Here is an 18,831-nt window from a genome sequence, read left to right on the forward strand (position 1 = left end):
TCGACACAAAAGTTATTCTACTTTGATTATTTTCATCCGCTTATGTGGTACGGTATTGTAATTTGGGGTAACTCTTCCCATTCTAAAGTAATATTTTTGGCTCAGGAAAGGGCGGTTTGGGCAATAAGTGGTATGAGTTAACAAACCTCTTGGTGACCCCTGTTCACGTGTCAGGATATTTAGACATTGGCCTCTCAGTATACCTATTCCTTACTGTCATTTCTTGTTAACAATGTTAGCTTATTCCCAGGAATAAGGAACTTTCACTCAGTTAATACTCGGCAGAAATCAAACCTGCATTTAGATCGGACTTCTTAACACTTGTGGAGAAGGGTGTGCAGTATACTGCTGCATCCATTTTCAGTAAGCTACTGTCTGAATTCATAAATCTTTGCAGTAATCCATGTGCATTCAAATCAAAACTGAAGAGTTTCCTCATGGGTCACTTGTTGAATCCGTGCCCCGTCGAGTTGCTGCACTATGATGGGCAAAAGGTGGTCTGACATATTAGGAGGTATCCCATGACTTTTGTCATCTTAGTGTACATACAGACAGCTGCCACTTGCCAGTGAAGGGGAACAGCGTGTTCAAAAACATTGGTACTAAGGCCTCATATCCTCTCTGAGAAAGAGAGCCTCAACTAAGAACTAGAACATTTGAGGACAGTGTTCTAGAAAAATGGCTTTAGATACTGACAAATTTGGAGAGCTCTGTGTACTACATTGATTTTACAGCTGATGGAAACAGAAGAGAAACTTCACAAGGGTGTGGAATTTGCATCTATTCCATTTTGTGGTGCATTTTCCAGAAAGATAAGAATTCTTTGGGACCATCAAGTGAAACTGTTTTCCACCTGCCAGCTAAAACACATGCATTGCATGGTAGTGTCAAGGATGACTTCTTAACTATGGAAATCTGGGTTCTATTGGATTCCCTGTCAATGAGGCATTACTTACATTCATCAGAGCCTACCGTTGAAGATTGTTGCTGAGAACACCACCACACCGGACTGCAGCAGCCTAACAAGTTGGGAGACATGGAACACTGAATACTGGATTTACTGAGATTAAACTAAAGGAACTGCTAATGTCATGATAGTGGCTACTTCCTCAGTAAGGCTTGGGAACCGACATTGAGTCTGATAACAAGAGGAAAGTGATATCCCATGACAAACTGACTTTGGGGGCTGTCAAAACAACAATGAAGATGCCACCAACATGTGTCCTTGGGTGCAAACCTTGGACGGAACAACTTGGTGGTTGGATGGGGGCCAAGAGGAGAACCTGAATGCATGCCTGCAACTGGAATTCAGACTGTATTCAGAACGCCAGGTGGAAGCAAGAGGGAAGGATATATAAGCCCTGCACCAGCTCACAGGCGGTCAGTTCAACAGTGAACTGATAACGTAAATGTGGTCGCTTGCCAAAATATTATGCCCGTTGGACCCTGACATCCTGCCGTGAACTACACACATTAACAAAATTGCTGCATCATCCCGATAAGTCGTTGCAAGTGTGTTGCTACTGTGACTCTTGCTGTGCCAATCAGAATCCCCCCCCTAATGTTTGTAAACATACACACAGTTACCATGAGCACTACCTTTATGTAGAACACTGCACTATAATGGGTTGAGCATTTCAGTTTAATATTAAGCACCTATAGGGAGGCATGAGAGTGAAACAGTAGATGTAACATCATCATGTCTCAAGGACAATTGTGACCAATGGTCGGGTCCACAGCATCACATTACATGAAGAAGCCTTGGCAGTTAGGGAAGTTCCTCGCCAGAGTGATTTGGTATGGACATGGAATTGGCTCTAGTTGACACACAGTACTGAGAACTGCACGTTACAGGATATCCACTTTGACAGGTGTGCAGATTACCAATTTCTGTAATTTTTGAGTCTAAGGAACTGTGGACCGAGTGCTCCAGAATGAATTTCGCCTTCAGAGAGGCTGCAGGATATCATGTGTAGCATCTAGCTTTTACACGGTTGTGTGATGTGAAACTCCATTCCCACAGACTACAGCGAGCACCAAGTCATATACAATGAAACTGTGGACTTCGTTACAGATGACCAAGAAATCTTGAAGAATGTTGGATGAAACTTTGACCTGTTTGTACACTAGTAATTGCAGATGTGTTTGGAGACAACCCAGTAATATTGAATGCCTTGGTCCCATATGTGCTAAGGTGGCATTTCATGAGGCGGCTATTGTACACCTCTTGGAGATCTCTCACTGTTTGGGAGGGGAAGGTTACCAATAGTGGGTCCCTATCACCAATATTTTGGTGACAATTTCATCTCGATGCATAACAACTCACATGCTTGTTGTGCTGTTCTTGCGAAAATTTTTCTACAACATGTTAAGATCACAAAAACGCCATAGAACAAGGGTGAGATTGACTGAAATGAGCCTTTTTTTCTTTTTTTAAAAAAAAAAAAAAAAAAAAAATGACCGCTTATATGCAGAATCACTATTGAAGAGAGGGACTTTTCGTAGTCAGCTTAATGCTGAACTACACTTATCTTTATAGGTCTCCACACTGTGATTGGTGGGAACATGGAGTTACAGATACAACTCTTGATTTTTAAAGTAAACAAAGAATCAGCCGAAGACAATGAGTTGGGTGGTAAGGCAAGTCTGTAGATCTTGCACTGTAAATGTTCTAAGTGCTGTTACTTCAAACACTGTTCACTAGACACAAACAAGCACTCTGAATTTACGTTTGTGACATAATCTCAGCTGTGCGACTAAGCGACAACTCTGTGGAACTTGAACTGCCTTCCTGCCAGAACTCAAGATGAACTGCTGTATTTGTCCTTTGAGGCCATATTTCCTAACCACTGCATGGCTGCTGCATCTTGCAATGCCTGGGAGGCATCTCCAAGCTGGTTTGTATGGCTATAGCAAGGTCATTGGCACAGCAAAACTTTTTACAAGTGGTGTTTGGTATGTCACTGGTGTGCAGGTTGAAGAGTGAGGGTGCTAGGATGGATCCATTGGGAAGTCAATTTTTTATTGTAAATGATTTACTCTGTTTTGTGTAATGCTACACAAAATTGGTTACTGATGGTGAAACATAGATGTAGGCTGTGGGATGTAGATTCCCTGAATGGACACAGGTGGTGATGTGATGTTCTATGATGTCACCGATAGAGGAGTACCACTGGTGACTGCCATGCCTGGGCAAGATGTGGTAACTTGACAAGAACACCTTGAGGGCCTGGTCCTGTGTTGGATGGCTGCTGACTTGTCCATCTGCATCTTGGAGGTTCTGACAAAACATTCTGCCTCACCATTGCACCGGGGTCGCAAGGGAGCTGTGATGTATTGTTCCCTCACTGCAAAATTGCTTACTCGTGCGATGTGAACTGTGGTCTGTTATCAGACACAGTTACCTCCAGCATCCCTTCGATACAAAAAACTGTAGTTGGTACAGTCACTTCCAGCATCCCTTCTACACAAGTGCTGACACAGATGTAGTGTAGGACATGGGGACAATGAAGAGGGACATGTTGTATGTGTCCACAACCAACAAGCAGCAGGTATTCCAATATGGACCAGCAGGGTCTATGTGCAGCCACTGCCATGGTCCAGCAAGGCATGGCCAGTCAAAGTCATGCTGAGGAGCAACAACCTGATGCTCCATACATCACACACTGTGAAGTTATTGCCTCTATTTGAGAGTAAATCCCCAGTTAAGTACAATGGTGCCTGGCTAACTGTTTCTTCCAGATGATGCCCCAATGACACTAGTGTAACAGTTTGCATACTTCATGCCAGAGTGTCTTAGGATCCATTAAGTGGCCATTGGCACTTTCTAGATGGAGGATGAGGATCCCGCCCACCTGCACAGAGATCGCTACACAGTGTGCAAAGTAGCAGCATACCACAGTGTGATGGATTCTGTTAATGCTATGAGGGCACACACAGTGAATAAAGTTGAAAACTACACTCAAAGCTAGGTCCAATGCCATTTCACTTGCCAGTTGGTGGAAAGTCACTGGAAATTCTTCCAACACGTGCATCTCTTGAGTGTTGATGTGACTGAGCAAGGCGGCACAGTAGTTACTGCACTGGACTTGCATTCGGGAAGGCAACAGTTCAAACCCGCTTCCAGCCATCCTGATTTAGGTTTTCCATGATTTCCCTAGATCACTTCAGGCAAATGCCAGAATGGTTCCTTTGAAAGGGCATGACCAATTTCCTTCCCCTTACTCCATAATCTGAGCTTGTGCTCAGTCTCTAATGACCTCATTGCCGACGGGATGTTACACTTTAATCTCATCCTTCCCCCTCCCCTGCTCCCCCCCCCCCCCCCACCCTCCCCGTCAGTCAGTGTGGAAACAGGAGTTCTTGAATGAATCAAACTTGGTAGCTGCGACAGTAGGTCCGCATTGGAATCCTTAGTGGTTGGCTGATATGTCAATTCCTATTGGTAATTCGACAACACTAAGGCCCACTGCTGTGTCTTCTGGATTGTCAGAGCAGGCAAGACTGGGAGGAACCAATTGGGGCTGTCAACAGCCTGTTATTCATAATTAGTAAAAATGACATCCATATAAGTACTGATTGAACTGAGTAATCCTGTAAGCTGTAGCCAGAGCCTCATTTTGCAACTGGCCGTAACTGCAATGTGCCATATTAAATCTCTTCAATGCAAAGGCAGTCGGCCTGTCTGTGGAACATACTTGATGTGACAACACTGCAGCAACGCAAAAGGGGAGGTGTCCAGTGCAAGAATGACAGGTTTGTGGTGGACTCAGAGTGTACAAGACACCAACTACGTAAAGGTGTACGCTTTGAGAGCTGGAAGGTGGCCTGACAGTCATTGGACCAAACAAATGTTACACCCTTGTGGCACAAATGATTCAATGGAACCATGAGCTAAGCAATGTTGTGTATGAAATAAATATAATATGTCAATTTTCCTATGAGTGCTCACAGTTCTGTTACCTTTTTTTTGGGGGGGGGGGGGGGGTCAGGTAAGTTGCAAATAATGCAACTGAGATGGGGGAATGCTGAGTGCATTAATCTTGTGATCCAGATACTCCATTTCTGTATTAAAAAAGGAATACTTGGAACAATTACACTTTAAATCCTAAAGTTTTTATCTCTTTACCACAGAAGGGGACATAGCTAGTATGAGGCCCAATTATTGACAACGTAGCTTTCAAAGTCTTTGTTTGGAAGCTTCTATTCTAAAGCCTGAATGTGTGCATCTGAAACACTGCGAGTGATTGCATCATGAAGCATTACATCGAACAACTGAACTGATGCCATCTTGATCACCCATGCGGTTCGGTGACCCACTGTTCATGGGATTGCCCAGGATGATGCTTGAACTGAAAGACTGTGTACTTAGCAGCTGCCACATGTACTTGGGATTCAAAATGATCATACAGCTGAGACACTAGTTCACCAAATGACACTTTGTAGGGACGAATATCAGGGAATAACTTAATGGCCAAACAGTACACTTCCACTCCTACCATGGACAAGAAATGATAAATATGATGGATACCTGTGATGTTAGAGGTGTGGAGGTGCACTGTAAGTTAGGCGACACTTTCCATGCAGTCGTCACCTTGCCCCATGGACTCTTGAAACATAGGCACTTGGGCTATTTGCTGCTTGAATTTCAGATGCTGCTGGTGCTTGTGACATGCGTTGGCAGTGGTCACATTAATGTGACTAGACTGTGTGGGAAAGGGGACTAGTGGCACTTAATGAATAATGTGAGTATGGGAGGGTGCCAATCCCATCCCAAAAGATGAACCATTTGTCATCATGATACAACAGCCCGACTTTCAGCTGCAGTGCAGATTACCTTGCCCTCACGCAGACACCTCTTGTAATCCTCGATTGAGAGTGCCTTTGAGGCCACAAGATGCGCACCCTTAGTCCACCTCTGGTGGCACCTGTTTCTTTGTGGGATTGCTTATATTTTTGATCTGACTCCACAAACTCCACAATCTCCAAACCACTCGCCTCATGTTTCATCAGGTTGATAACCCCCTTGTTTTGTGGTGTTATTCCAAAAGGATCTTTGGTCAGATATTGAAATACGGCAAATTCTTCGTGACTGTACCTTATTACTTCATAATGATCACAGCATTTCACCCATAGATGAAACTGCTTGGATCCATATAAAGTAACTTGCGATCAGTGAAATTTAGCTGTGCAAACTCAGCAGAATCATTATATGTGAGCCGGCCGGAGTGGCCGAGCGGCTCTAGGCGCTACAGTCTGGAACCGCGCGACCGCTACGGTCGCAGGTTCGAATCCTGCCTAGGGCATGGATGTGTGTGATGTCCTTAGGTTAGTTAGGTTTGAGTAGTTCTGAGTTCTAGGGGACTGATGACCTCAGATGTTAAGTCCCATAGTGCTCAGAGCCATTTGAACCATTATATGTGGAGTTCAGTGAGATCCAGACAACACATACCAGTATAGATAGACTTTTTGAACTGCAGTGACACCTTGGCCACCCCCATAGTAGGTGGTCATACACGGTGGCTAGTCCTTAATTGAAGATTGTGGCCTGCTTAATATTTGGCCTGGCAATGTAATCTCTTGTACCACAATGTCCATCCCACTGATAAACTAAATGAATGTCATTATATTCTCCAACATTTTCCATCATTTTTCAGGAAATTGAATTATTCACTAACTTGTAAAAATCTTCATCAAAGTTGTGTTTTGAGAGACCTCTGTTTGGTGTTTAAATCAATCCACTTCAACGAGCAACACTGGTGGGAGGAGATGCCATGGGTGATAAAGTTCCATCCCCAGCCTGAGACCTTGCTGGAGGTTTCTGTAGTGCAGAATACATTGCTACTTATTCCCTAGCATTATGAACATCTTTGAGATGGAACCATTTTGTGAAACTAAATGCTCTGGACACAGTGGCAAGTTACTATGCATGTCATGGAAATGGGTGGGATATGGCAGTTCTACCTCCAGAACATCCCCTCGCTAGCATCTGCTGCTAATCATGAATCTCTTCCTTCAGTCTGATAACGTTCTCCTCGGGCAGCTGTTTTAACCCTCCAAATGGTGGACTACTTTTCATTGCACACCGATAGATGTTGTTTATATATATATATATATATATATATATATATATATATATACTAAATCATCAGATGACCTGTACTCCTCCTCACTTATTCACAAGTTATATGTCATAGCATTCCTGTGCATGCATTAGTGAAGTCCCCTGCATTCCCACATTTGAAGAAGAGCAGCATGTCAAAATCAGCCAAAATTGCTGCTGCTACTGCTGCTGCTAGACCCAGCACAATGCCGAGTGATGCTTAATGTCAACATTTGTTTGGCGGGCCAGGGCACAGGGTGTGTGGCCTGAACCATAGCAAACGGGCAGGAACTGTAATGCCAGTTACCACAGCAGACTAGCCTGGGGTGTTGATAGCCTGAGCTTCAGATAACGAACCAAGACCAAGGCACATTCGGCCATGGGTAGATCAGCAATGCCACTTCGGGCTGCAGCATTTCCAGTCATAAATGCACTATCATTGTGAACAACTTGTCAGTTAGTTGTTGCTGCTGCGGCACAAGCCCACATCCCAGTATCTCCTCCATATACCAGCAAAGAAAGAAAGAAAAGTATCAGAAGTATCAGGCATAATTAAAAAAGGTATGTATATGCAGTGGTTCTACTGATGTTTAAAATTAGTCCACAGGACATTACTGACTACTGTCTCTAGTAATATTCTATCCAGCTTGGCCGGTAGATAGGCATACCCTTTGCTCATGGTGATATTCTTATCGAGTGCACCTAGGAACAAACAAAAACACCTCACATTAGTGCATATGCGGTTGTGATGGGTAACATGTGTCTTATTGTTGTAGAACAATAGAAAGACATATTGCGCACATATTCTCTCCTCGATGACTGGCTTCATTCCCCATGAGCTCAGAGCAGAGAGAGACTTTGCCTCAAATATGGGGATCTCCAACTCTGTTATCTGCAGATCATCATAATTTGAATCATTTACTGTGACAAACTGCAGTGGTAACCCCCCCCCCCCCCCCTCTCTCTCTCTCTCTCTCTCTCTCTCTCTCTCTCTCTCTCTCTCTCTCTCTCTCTCTCTCTCTCTCTCTCATATATGCACACATGCATGGCACCATTCCCTGGAATGCCAAGAAGCCTCACCAAATCCTCACGAGCAGGGTTGCTCATTCAGGGGTGATGGTATGCTCCCATATGTATCAGAAGAAAGAGAAGGAGGAGGAAAAGAAATTATTTGCCAGATTGCAGCTGAAAAAAAAGAACTACAGACAAAAAAAAACATGAGTTTTGAAATTGTCACCAGACACCTGTAGTATCATCAGAGTTCAATCAGGGATGCTTATTAGAGGCACTATAATCATTGTCAGTATGCTACTTCATGGCTCACAGAATGCTAATAACATCTAGGAAGATAAATGGGGATAGCAGCTCCTACTGAGAAGCACTAGAGAGAACTCTACTCAGTGGGTGTGGGGGGAATGCTGGGATGGTTATTGCTGAGTAGCGCTAGAGAGTTGCTCCAGTCTGTTCAATTGGGGGAATGCTGGGATAGGTACTGGGAAGTACCAAAGAGTGCCTTTGGCTGGTCTACTCAATGGCAGCTGGAAGGCAAGCACCTCCCATCAACTGCGATGTCTACTGGTTCTTCACCGTGATATTGGTTGGCGAAGTAGTGTGTGATCAGGATCTAAGATTTCCTATTATTTTAGCCTGCTCACCTTAGTGTCAGCACCTCTTCTGATCAAACATCTTTTTTCGAAGTGCAACAGTTACTGCTGGAAGTTAAAGGTAAAAGTTCAACAACCAGCGAGGTTTCTCGTTAAGTGTCCACGTATTGTAATTTTTTTAAAAATAAGTATATGTTACGAAATTGCTACATTATTTGGAACATCGTAAAGACATTGATAAACAAAGTCCAAAAAATGTTTTGTCTTAATTGACAAATTCCAATTAAGGGTATCTATATAACAAGTTTTCTCTTGTCCCTGTGACATAATAGGCATTGTCACAACCACTTACTCTGTGGCAAATACCATATGTCTAGAACAGAACCTGAGGACACAGAGTAAATCACTTAACCTGCAGGTACAGCCAGCATGGTATGATTTTTATCATCCTGGCTTGCAGATATGCTGTGTCCATTCAGTTCATGATATGTGTGCATAAATAAAACATACATCCCAACAGTGGATTATCTGTTACATAACAAAATTAAACTTTTTATAGTGGGTATCATCACTTGTCAATTCAAAAAATGCTTGTGCAACATATCATTTTATAAAAGTGACATGTTGCATTACAGATTCCTCTCCTGAGGCAAATAATGCCATCACTAAATGTTAACTGAGCAGCAAGTATTCAAACTTATTTTGTTTTCACTACAAGTATTACTATTACGTATCACTTTGATGTACAATCACAGCTGTATTTCATTCATATTTATTAACTGTGGAATGTTCCACAATAGATTGTACACTGTCATAGGTATATATTTCACTCTGGTTTAGTTTCTTTAAAATTTCCACCAGTTTCATTCTCGTACTATGAATATAGGACCTCAAATAACAAATATTTATTATCCATGTGGGTCATTAAGCAGTTTTACAATATTTTTCTCTCATGCATTACTCATTACTAGGCTCCAAAGTCTGCTGGCCATTGCGTCTAGAACTCTGGCTTTTCTGGCCAAGCTCATGCCACTTTTGGAAGTCACTGGATGTGTGCTACACAACATTCAAATTAAACAAATTCCATGAACTACATTATACAAAACCTCCCATAGAAAATTCTTTTAACCCCACCCATATTAGTTATTCTCTCCAATAAAGATAAAAAATATAGATTCCTCTAGGAGGAGTGTTGGAGACTCTACAAAATTCACAAAGCTATACTGAGATACGGCCCTATATAGTTTTTCCAGGAATGCCATATTCATTGTTGTGTGGCCAGTTTTCTCATCAAATGTCTTCAGTCTTCATAAACTGCCATGAAACCAAAGGAGTTACATGTTTTGAACAATTAACCATTATTTGTCATTTGGCATTCTATAAGCAGTTACCTGTCTTTCCAAACCTGGAGAGTAGCACACACAACTCAGATAATTATGTCATCTTTAAATTAGCATATGAAACAGATTAACCAACTCAGGTAAAGTCATCTACTTTGCTACTTTGGAGGAATCTTTAAATTAAAGGTACCATCTTGCGGAGTAACCACCAAGATACAACTTTTTTTTCACAGAAAGATAATCTCTACACAATTATTTAATTATCCACAACAGTAGCATCCCCATTTATGAACTTCTCTCTCTCTCTCTCTCTCTCTCTCTCTCTCTCTCTCTCTCTCTCTCTCTCTCTTAGGTATAGGTAATTTGTTTTTTCAGTCCACCTAGCCTTTCAATCACATCACATCATACATATGTGTGTACAGATTAGGGTACAATATCTTGTTAATAGCATTTACAGTTTTACCTTCTTCTTTTATACATAAATATTGAGGGGGGCCTACTTCTACCATAGTCTGTTTTTGTACCTTCTTCTTGATCTGCCTTGTCTACTGTGTTTATTTTACTCCATAGTACGTAATGGCTTGCTTTAGTAATTCTGAATGTCCTCTTATTGTATGTTTCAACAGATGCCCTATTAAAAGTTGCAACAATTGTACCTAGAAGTTAGCCCATTCTGCATATACTTTCTAGCTAACGGTGTATCCTTGATTACCCCCTTCCTCTCTTGTTGAAAGCGACAGCACTAACATACAGCTTCGCTTATAAAAAGAAGCAATTCATCTCAGTTCTGCAGTCTGTTTGGTGGCAAAAATTTGTTAATCTCTATTGTTTGCCCCATACTAATGCAAAACTGTTTTAGATGTGAAGGAATGTTTTTGATGAGACACATCTTTTGATCACATCTATATTATAGAGACCTTTTTCTCTCCCACTCGGTGGTTGTGCTAAGAACACAACCTTGGCTATGAAATCCTCATAATTTTAAATGGATCTTCATAATGATGGAAGAACTTGCTGGTTTCTTTCATTGTCACCATGTCATTGAGTTTAAAATTATGGTCACTTGGTTTTAAATAATGTACTTGTACTTGACATTGTGCATGTCTTTAAATTCCTTTCTACCTTTTCATGTAACTCGCTAGGTGGTTCCTCTTCTATATCAGACCAAGAAAAAATCTTATTGATGCTTTCCTATGAACTTTTTATTCAACGCTTCTACTGGGGAAAGTCCACTTCACTAGTAAGATAATTCATTAAGGATAACTTGAAACTCTGGAATCATCTGTGGCCAGATTGTGTGTTCCTTAGAACAGTATGTATGACATAATCTTCCTATTTCTACAGAGGGGTTGGATTTTGGGTGAAATTTTGAAATATCACCCACATTTTATAGATTCAGACACCAAAAACTCTTTGAAAGTATGACATAAATTGAGTTCCATCATTGGGCGAGTAAGTGATTTGATTTAACTATGTCTAAGAAATAATCTCTTGGGCAACTGATTGTGGTAGTTACATTTGCTGATTTAATGGAATGCAGTTTTATATGTTATGATGAACATTCTGTCAAAACAAGAATATAAGAAACATTATCTCTACCCTTTGGCAAGGGAGCAAAAATATTGGTTGCTCTTAAATCATGCAATACTGTAGGAATTACTGGATGCTAAGAATATTTTATTTGTCCATTATTTTCTTTAACTTTGTGACAAAGTTGTCACAATTTCTTAATGCCCTTTTTATTTTTCTACTTAAATTTTAAAAATATTGTAATTTTGTAGGGGGCCTAAGGTTCTGAGGATTCCTTGAAGCTCCGCCTGGACATCAGGAATGGGATTACCTTGGCAAACTTTGTATGTAGTGTTGTCTGAAAGCTGACGCAGTCCCTCAGCCACATACTCCAAATGATAAAGTACCACGATCGTGGGACCCTTGTCCGCCGGAAGAATGACGATGGATCGGTCAGCCTTCAAATCATGGATAGCCTGGGCTTCAGCAGTGGTGATGTTGGGAGTAGGATTAAGGTTTTTTAAGAAGGATTGAGAGGCAAGGCTGGAAGTCAGAAATTCCTGGAAGGTTTGGAGAGGGTGATTTTGAGGAAGAGGAGGTGGGTCCCGCTGTGACGGAGGACGGAACTGTTCCAGGCAGGGTTCAATTTGGATAGTGTCTTGGGGAGTTGGATCATTAGGAGTAGGATTAGGATCATTTTTCTTCATGGCAAAGTGATATTTCCAGCAGAGAGTACGGGTGTAGGACAGTAAATCTTTGACAAGGGCTGTTTGGTTGAATCTGGGAGTGGGGCTGAAGGTGAGGCCTTTGGATAGGACAGAGGTTTCGGATTGGGAGAGAGGTTTGGAGGAAAGGTTAACTACTGAATTAGGGTGTTGTGGTTCCAGATTGTGTTGATTCGAATTTTGAGGTTTTGGGGGGAGTGGAGCTGGAAGTGGGAGATTGAGTAGTTGGGAGAGACTGGGTCTGTGTGCAATGAGAGGAGGTTGAGGTTTGCTGGAAAGGTTGTGAAGGGTGAGTGAGTTGCCTTTCCGGAGGTGGGAAACCAGGAGATTGGATAGTTTTTTGAGGTGGAGGATGGCATGCTGTTCTAATTTGCGGTTGGCTTGTAGGAGGATGCTCTGAACAGCCGGTGTGGATGTGCCTACACTGTGAAGCTTTCAATGTGGGAATGACCAGCAACAAACTGTCCATTCGCATGAATGGACACAGGCAGACAGTGTTTGTTGGTAATGAGGATCACCCTGTGGCTAAACATGCCTTGGTGCACGGCCAGCACATCTTGGCACAGTGTTACACCATCCGGGTTTCCTGGATACTTCCCACTAACACCAACCTGTCAGAACTCCGGAGATGGGAACTTGCCCTTCAGTATATCCTCTCTTCTCATTACCCGCCAGGCCTCAACCTGCGCTAATTTCAAGTTGCCGCCGCTCATACCTCACCTGTCATTCAACAACATCTTTGCCTTTGTACTTCCGCCTCGACTGATCTCTCTGTCCAAACTCTTTGCCTTTACAAATGTCTGCTTGTGTCTGTGTATGTGCGGATGGATATGTGTGTGTATGCGAGTGTATAACTGTCCTTTTTTCCCCCTAAGGTAAGTATTTCCGCTCCTGGGATTGGAATGACTCCTAACCCTCTCCCTTAAAACCCACATACTTTTGTCTTTCCCTCTCCTTCCCTCTTTCCCTCTCTTTGTGTTGAACTATTGCTTACTTCAGGTGCTGCTGTAGTAGTAAAAATGGCAGCATTAAGACTTTGAATATGACCCTGAACATAGACTTTTGGTGACAGTTTACTATCTATCTGAACACCTAGAAATTTGAACTGTTCAGTATCACAAATCAAATGCCCATTCTGTGCAATTAAAATGCCAGATTTTGCTGAATTGTGTTTTAAAAACTGTGTCTTACTGTGATTTAGCATTAGTTTATTTTCTACAAGCCATGAACTTATATCATGAACTGCACTATCTGAAACGGAGCAATTGTTGCATACAATGTCCATTACTACCAAGCTAGCGTCATCAGCAAACAGAAATATTGTAGAATCACCTGTAATACTAGCCATTTGTATAAATAAGGAACAGGAGTGCCTCCAGCAGTGATCTCTGGGGCACTCCCCATTTAACCATGCCCCACTTTGACCCCACATCGTAGGAGTTCTCTGTACTGTGGAGAATGACCTTTTTCTGTCTGTTCTTAAAGTAAAAGGTGAACCAGTTGTAAGCTGCTCCTCATATTCCATAATGGTCCAATTTCAGGAGCAATATTTTGTAATCAACACAATCAAATGTCTTAGTTAAATGAAAAGATTCCTAGCATTTGAAACCTTTTGTTTAATCCATCCAGTACCTCGCAGAGAAGAGAGAATATAGCATTTTCAGTTGTTAAGCCACTTCTAAAACCAAACTGTGCATTTGATAGCACATTATGTGAACTGAAATGATCAATTATCCTTACATACACAGCCTTTTCAATAACTTTAGCAAACACTGATGGCATAGAAATAGATCTAAATGATCCCTTTCTCCCCCCTTTTATAAAGTGGTTTTATTATTGAGTACTGTAATCGCTCAGGAAACTGACCATTGTGAAAGGAAAAATTACAAATATGGCTAAGTACAAGACTAACATCTGGAGCCCAGTACTTTAGTATTCTACTGGATACTCCATCATAACCATGAGAATCCTTAGACTTAGATGATTTAATTATTGATTCAGTTACCTCCTTGTCAGTATCATGAAGGACTATTTCTGATATCAGTCTTGGAATGCCAATTTCCAAGAGAGTTATGTGATTCCCAGTAGAAACTAAGTTTTTATTTAACTCACCAGTTACATTCAGAAAGTGATTGTTAAATACTGTATATGTATCTGACTTAACATTAACAGAAACCTTGTGCTGTTGACCACACGCTTCCTTCACAACTGACCATATGGTTTTAATTTTATCTTGTGAATTAGCTATTCTATTTGCATACCACATACCCTTTGCCTTCCTAATAGCATTTTTAAGCATTATACGGTACTGTTTGTAATGGGCTACTGTAGCTCAATTGTGACTACTTCTAACACATTTAGGTAATTCCCGCTTATTAAAATTTTTTGTTAATTGGAGAGAAATTCCACGTTTTGTAAGACACCATTTTGGTTTTTTGTTTTCACATAGACATATTTCAGCACTTTTAGCACTATCTTCAGTGGGTTTATTTGTTTAGTTTCTTTCTCATGTGAAGTTATTGGTTGTTTAGGTCATAACTTTAGATCTACTACACAGTTCACTGCTTTTGGTGTTGTTGTGTCTTTGTTTGTGTCAAGGTAACACATTTATTTCTTTTGCTGTTGTCATTATGCTTGCACATTCTAACATTTGTTTGCTAAACACAGAGTTTTTGCCGCCATTACGCCATAAAAACATGCAACGGCAGCTAAAACTGTGCTTGGTGAACAAATCTTAGAAAGTGTAATGACAACAGTGAAAGAAATAAGCATGTTACCTCAACACAAACAAAGAAAAAAACACCACAACAAAAAACCATGACAAGCGGCAAACTGCATAGTGGATCTAAAGCTACCTGCATAAACAACCAGTAGCTTCGTGTGTGAAAGAAAATAAACAAATAAACCCCTGAAGATAGCACAAAAAGTACTGAAATGTGCCTGGGTGGAAACAATACCGCAAAATGGTGTCTTTCGTAAGGTGGAATTCCTGTCTAGTTATTCTTAGCAAGCATGAAAATAGTAAGAACTGCACCGTTCACAAGATGTTCGTGTTTATTGTTTTAATTTCCTTTTTTAGTTCATTAGTAAGTTGCACAGTAAATACTTTGAACCAAGCTGGGACATCTGCACCCTTTTTTTTTTTTTTTTTTATTACCGATGACAGACAATGTCTACAACAACATGTGTCTAATTGATTTCAGCTTAATATTGTATCATGACTAGATATGCCTCTGTAGTACACACACACAAACTCTGATTTCAAAATCACCTGCAGTGTACCTCCCCCCCCCCCCCCCCCCACACACACACACACACACACACACACACACACACACACACACACACACTCACTCACTCACTTTTGGAAATGAATCAAATCGTATATAGCTCATGAAAACCTCGCTGTCTTAGATGCTAACAGGGAGTTGGATCAGTGGGTAGGACCCTGCATTGACAACAGTGAATAGTCGGTAGATACTGTTGCTGCTGTAGATCAATGTACCACAGCTGCAATCTGTGTAACTGCTGATGTAATCTGGTCATGAGTTTGGTACATTTTAGGCCCTCCATAGTTGCAGTCGAAAACTTCTGCCTTTTGGACTAATTATTTTCTTCTTGGTCCTAACTGTAGGTACAGGATTTTGTAATTGTTCATTGACTAGCCAAAACTCTTCAACATTCCTGATTTTTAGTGCTAGCAATTGACTTTGTGCTGTGTAATCTGGGCTACTGATTTTTGTCACCACTGACAATAGGTATCAAGTCCCACAAAGCTACGCACAAAAAAATCCATCAATTTTCTTCTAAAATTTCAGATTTCTGTGTGCTATTCTTGTTCTTTTTAATTTTATTTACTCCCAGCCATGTTTGTTCTGGCTTGTTGATTGTCACCATATCTGATGTTCCACTCGTTCTGTATCATGTCAGGTGGTGAAGTCAAGCGTGATCGGGAGCTAATACTTCCTGTTACTCAATCTTGCTCACCTAATTATTTCCGTACGTTCTCCAACTCTTCTAATTGGATCTCCTTTCTTGAAGTGCTGCAGTTACTGCTGTAAGTTTATAGTACAAGTCCGACATCCAGTTTTTGAAAGAAATATGATGCTGTTGATAAACATTGTACCATATATTGTTCTGTTGCTTACAATAATTATGTGACCCAAAGTACTTTATTGTACAGAACACCACAATACGTTCATGTGGAATACCAGTCCCAAAAAAGGTCTGTCTTATCTAACAGATTTCAATGGAGTTTGTGTTTATAAGTTTTTATCTTGTCCCCAGGGCACCATAGGCATTATCACAGTGGCGTGCAGATATCTCCAAGGCAGGAGCAGAATGAACTTCTTGACTAGCAGGTACTGCAGTTGTGGTACAATGTTTTTTTTCAGCCTGGCTTGCATATATGATGCATCCTTCCATCTCACGATAAATGCACATAAATAAAATATACATTAAAACAGTAGATTATCTCATTCATTAAGAAAATAAATTTCTTATAGAGACGACCATTATTTGTCTGTTCAAAAACTGCTTGTGCAATACACCATTTCACCAAAGCGATGTGTTACACTACACCCTGAACAGACCAGAATGACCATTCACACTGCAGTGTTTTTTTTTTTTAGGTGATAGCTTCATTCCATATTTCAGGCAACATGAATCAAGTACATTTACCCTTCATAGATTTTTTGGATCCTGCATGCGTAGGTGCATGCCAGTCCAAGCGTGCCTGCTGTCACACTGGTGAGCAGTGGTGGAATTCAGTCACATCCTGTTATCAAAAGAAAATTATTTCCTTCCACCACTTTGCAGCTCCCAGTTAACATCTACATCTACACGATTACTCTGCAATTCACATTTAAGTGCTTGGCACAGTAATGCTAGTGCTATCACACTGACATTTTTATATGTCAGTGTACAGGTGTGCACTGTATTACATTCAAGAGTGTAAATGGACACAAAATAACCTACTCACCAAGCAGCGGCAGGGGAAAACACACAAAAAAGGATTTTACTTTCATAACCTTTTGGAGCCAGTGGCTTCTTCTTCTTCTGGTGTAAGAGTCGAAGTGGAAGGAAGAGGAGTGAAGGAAAAGGAATGGAGAGGTTTAGGGAAAGTGTTACAGTATAGAAAAGTCACCCAGAACCACAGGTCAATGGAAACTTACCAGATGGGATAAGAAGGAAAGACTGATAGTTGGGGAGTGTACCTGATGAGATTTGAAAACCAGAGAGCTTAAAGGTGGAAGACAGGGTAATATGCAAGACAGATATAACTACTAAAACATCGTGCACATGTTAATAAAAGTGAAAAGCTGATCGCATTATATTAACAGAGGTGGGAGGGGGGACAGAAAAAACTAGACAAGTCAGAAAAAAATGTAGAAAACTGAAATGGAGCGAAGAAAGCAGTAGTTACTGCAAATAAATTCTGAGATGGAAGGAACTAATGTAAATTAAGGTCAGATAGGTGGTGAGAACCAAGGACAGGTTGTAGTGCTAGTTCCCAACTGTGGAGTTCTGAGAAATTCGTTGTTATATTACATTTGAGGTCGTACATGAGCTGCAATGCATTTGGTGGTGGTGGTGGTGGTGGTGGTGGTGGTGGTGAATAGTGAATAGTCTTCTGATGGTTTTTGGAACTGCCCATTAATGGTAGAAGCTCTACCCTCAATTGCCAGCCACCATGTGGCTGCTATCTGCAAAGAACTACCCAACCTGCTGCTGCTGCTGTCACCGTTGCTGTGGGGTGATATCACTGGCTGCATGTGCAGCTGTGCAGACACGACGTGTGCTGGTGTTTGTCAGGGTGACTCGGTGCTGAGCACTGGCCTTGACGTGCTGCACTTACACACAGTTGTATATAAAAATGAATTTGACAGTGATGGTGAAGCATATCTACTTTCCAGATGAGGTGTGTACCTCAGTTCACATTTTAAATGATTGGCCGTTACCATGTACAGAGGGGCCTGTATGTGCCCTTGAATGCAGATGACTGTGAACAATTGGTACTTCCAGATATGTATCCAGGATGCTTCTAGAATTATAAGCCCGATACTCAGCAAACCGCGCAGGTAGAACTGTTTGGATACTCGTAATTACCTGAACCCTGTAAGAGGAGGATGTAAATAAATAATAAAAAAATATTTTAAAGAAGTATTATTTATTGGTAATCAAACATAAAAGTATTCGTACATTTTCTGAAGCACATGTATAATTACGTAAGTGTCCACCATAATTTTTCCTGAGTCTCTGAATAGCTGGGCACTTATAATTTTCATATTGAAGCACTTTTGAAAATGTCATGAAGCCACAAAACATTTTAATGGCTTTTGACATGAACAATGCTGCCATTATGATTTGTAGATTCAGAGTGATGCTGCAATTTCTTCGGACTGCAATCCGTCTTCATCACACTGTCGTAATTTGTGGGTTAACCAGGCAGCTCTCCATCAAGTCTTGGCCCTATGTACTGTACTCAACAGCTTGAGTGGAGTGATGATAATGGAGAATGTCATCAATACCCATACAGCATTTGCAAATGC

The 18,831-nt window shown here is 41.1% G+C and overlaps 1 protein-coding gene across 1 annotated transcript in view; it reads right to left on the reverse strand.

Annotated features, from left to right (window-relative positions):
- Positions 1-17,936, reverse strand: part of LOC124545806 (synaptic defective enhancer 1-like) — a 30,447-nt gene extending 12,511 nt beyond the window's left edge. Inside the window, exons 1-2 of the mRNA XM_047124752.1 lie at positions 17,831-17,936; positions 7,771-7,804 (exon numbers count right to left, since the gene is read on the reverse strand). Coding sequence (XP_046980708.1) covers positions 7,771-7,804; positions 17,831-17,936 — 140 coding nt within the window. The remainder of the gene's footprint in view (positions 1-7,770; positions 7,805-17,830) is intronic.
- Between the last annotated feature and the right edge of the window lie 895 nt (positions 17,937-18,831).

The sequence above is a fragment of the Schistocerca americana genome, chromosome 8 (assembly GCF_021461395.2).
Source record: "Schistocerca americana isolate TAMUIC-IGC-003095 chromosome 8, iqSchAmer2.1, whole genome shotgun sequence".
In the NCBI taxonomy this organism is placed as follows: Eukaryota; Metazoa; Arthropoda; class Insecta; order Orthoptera; family Acrididae; genus Schistocerca; species Schistocerca americana.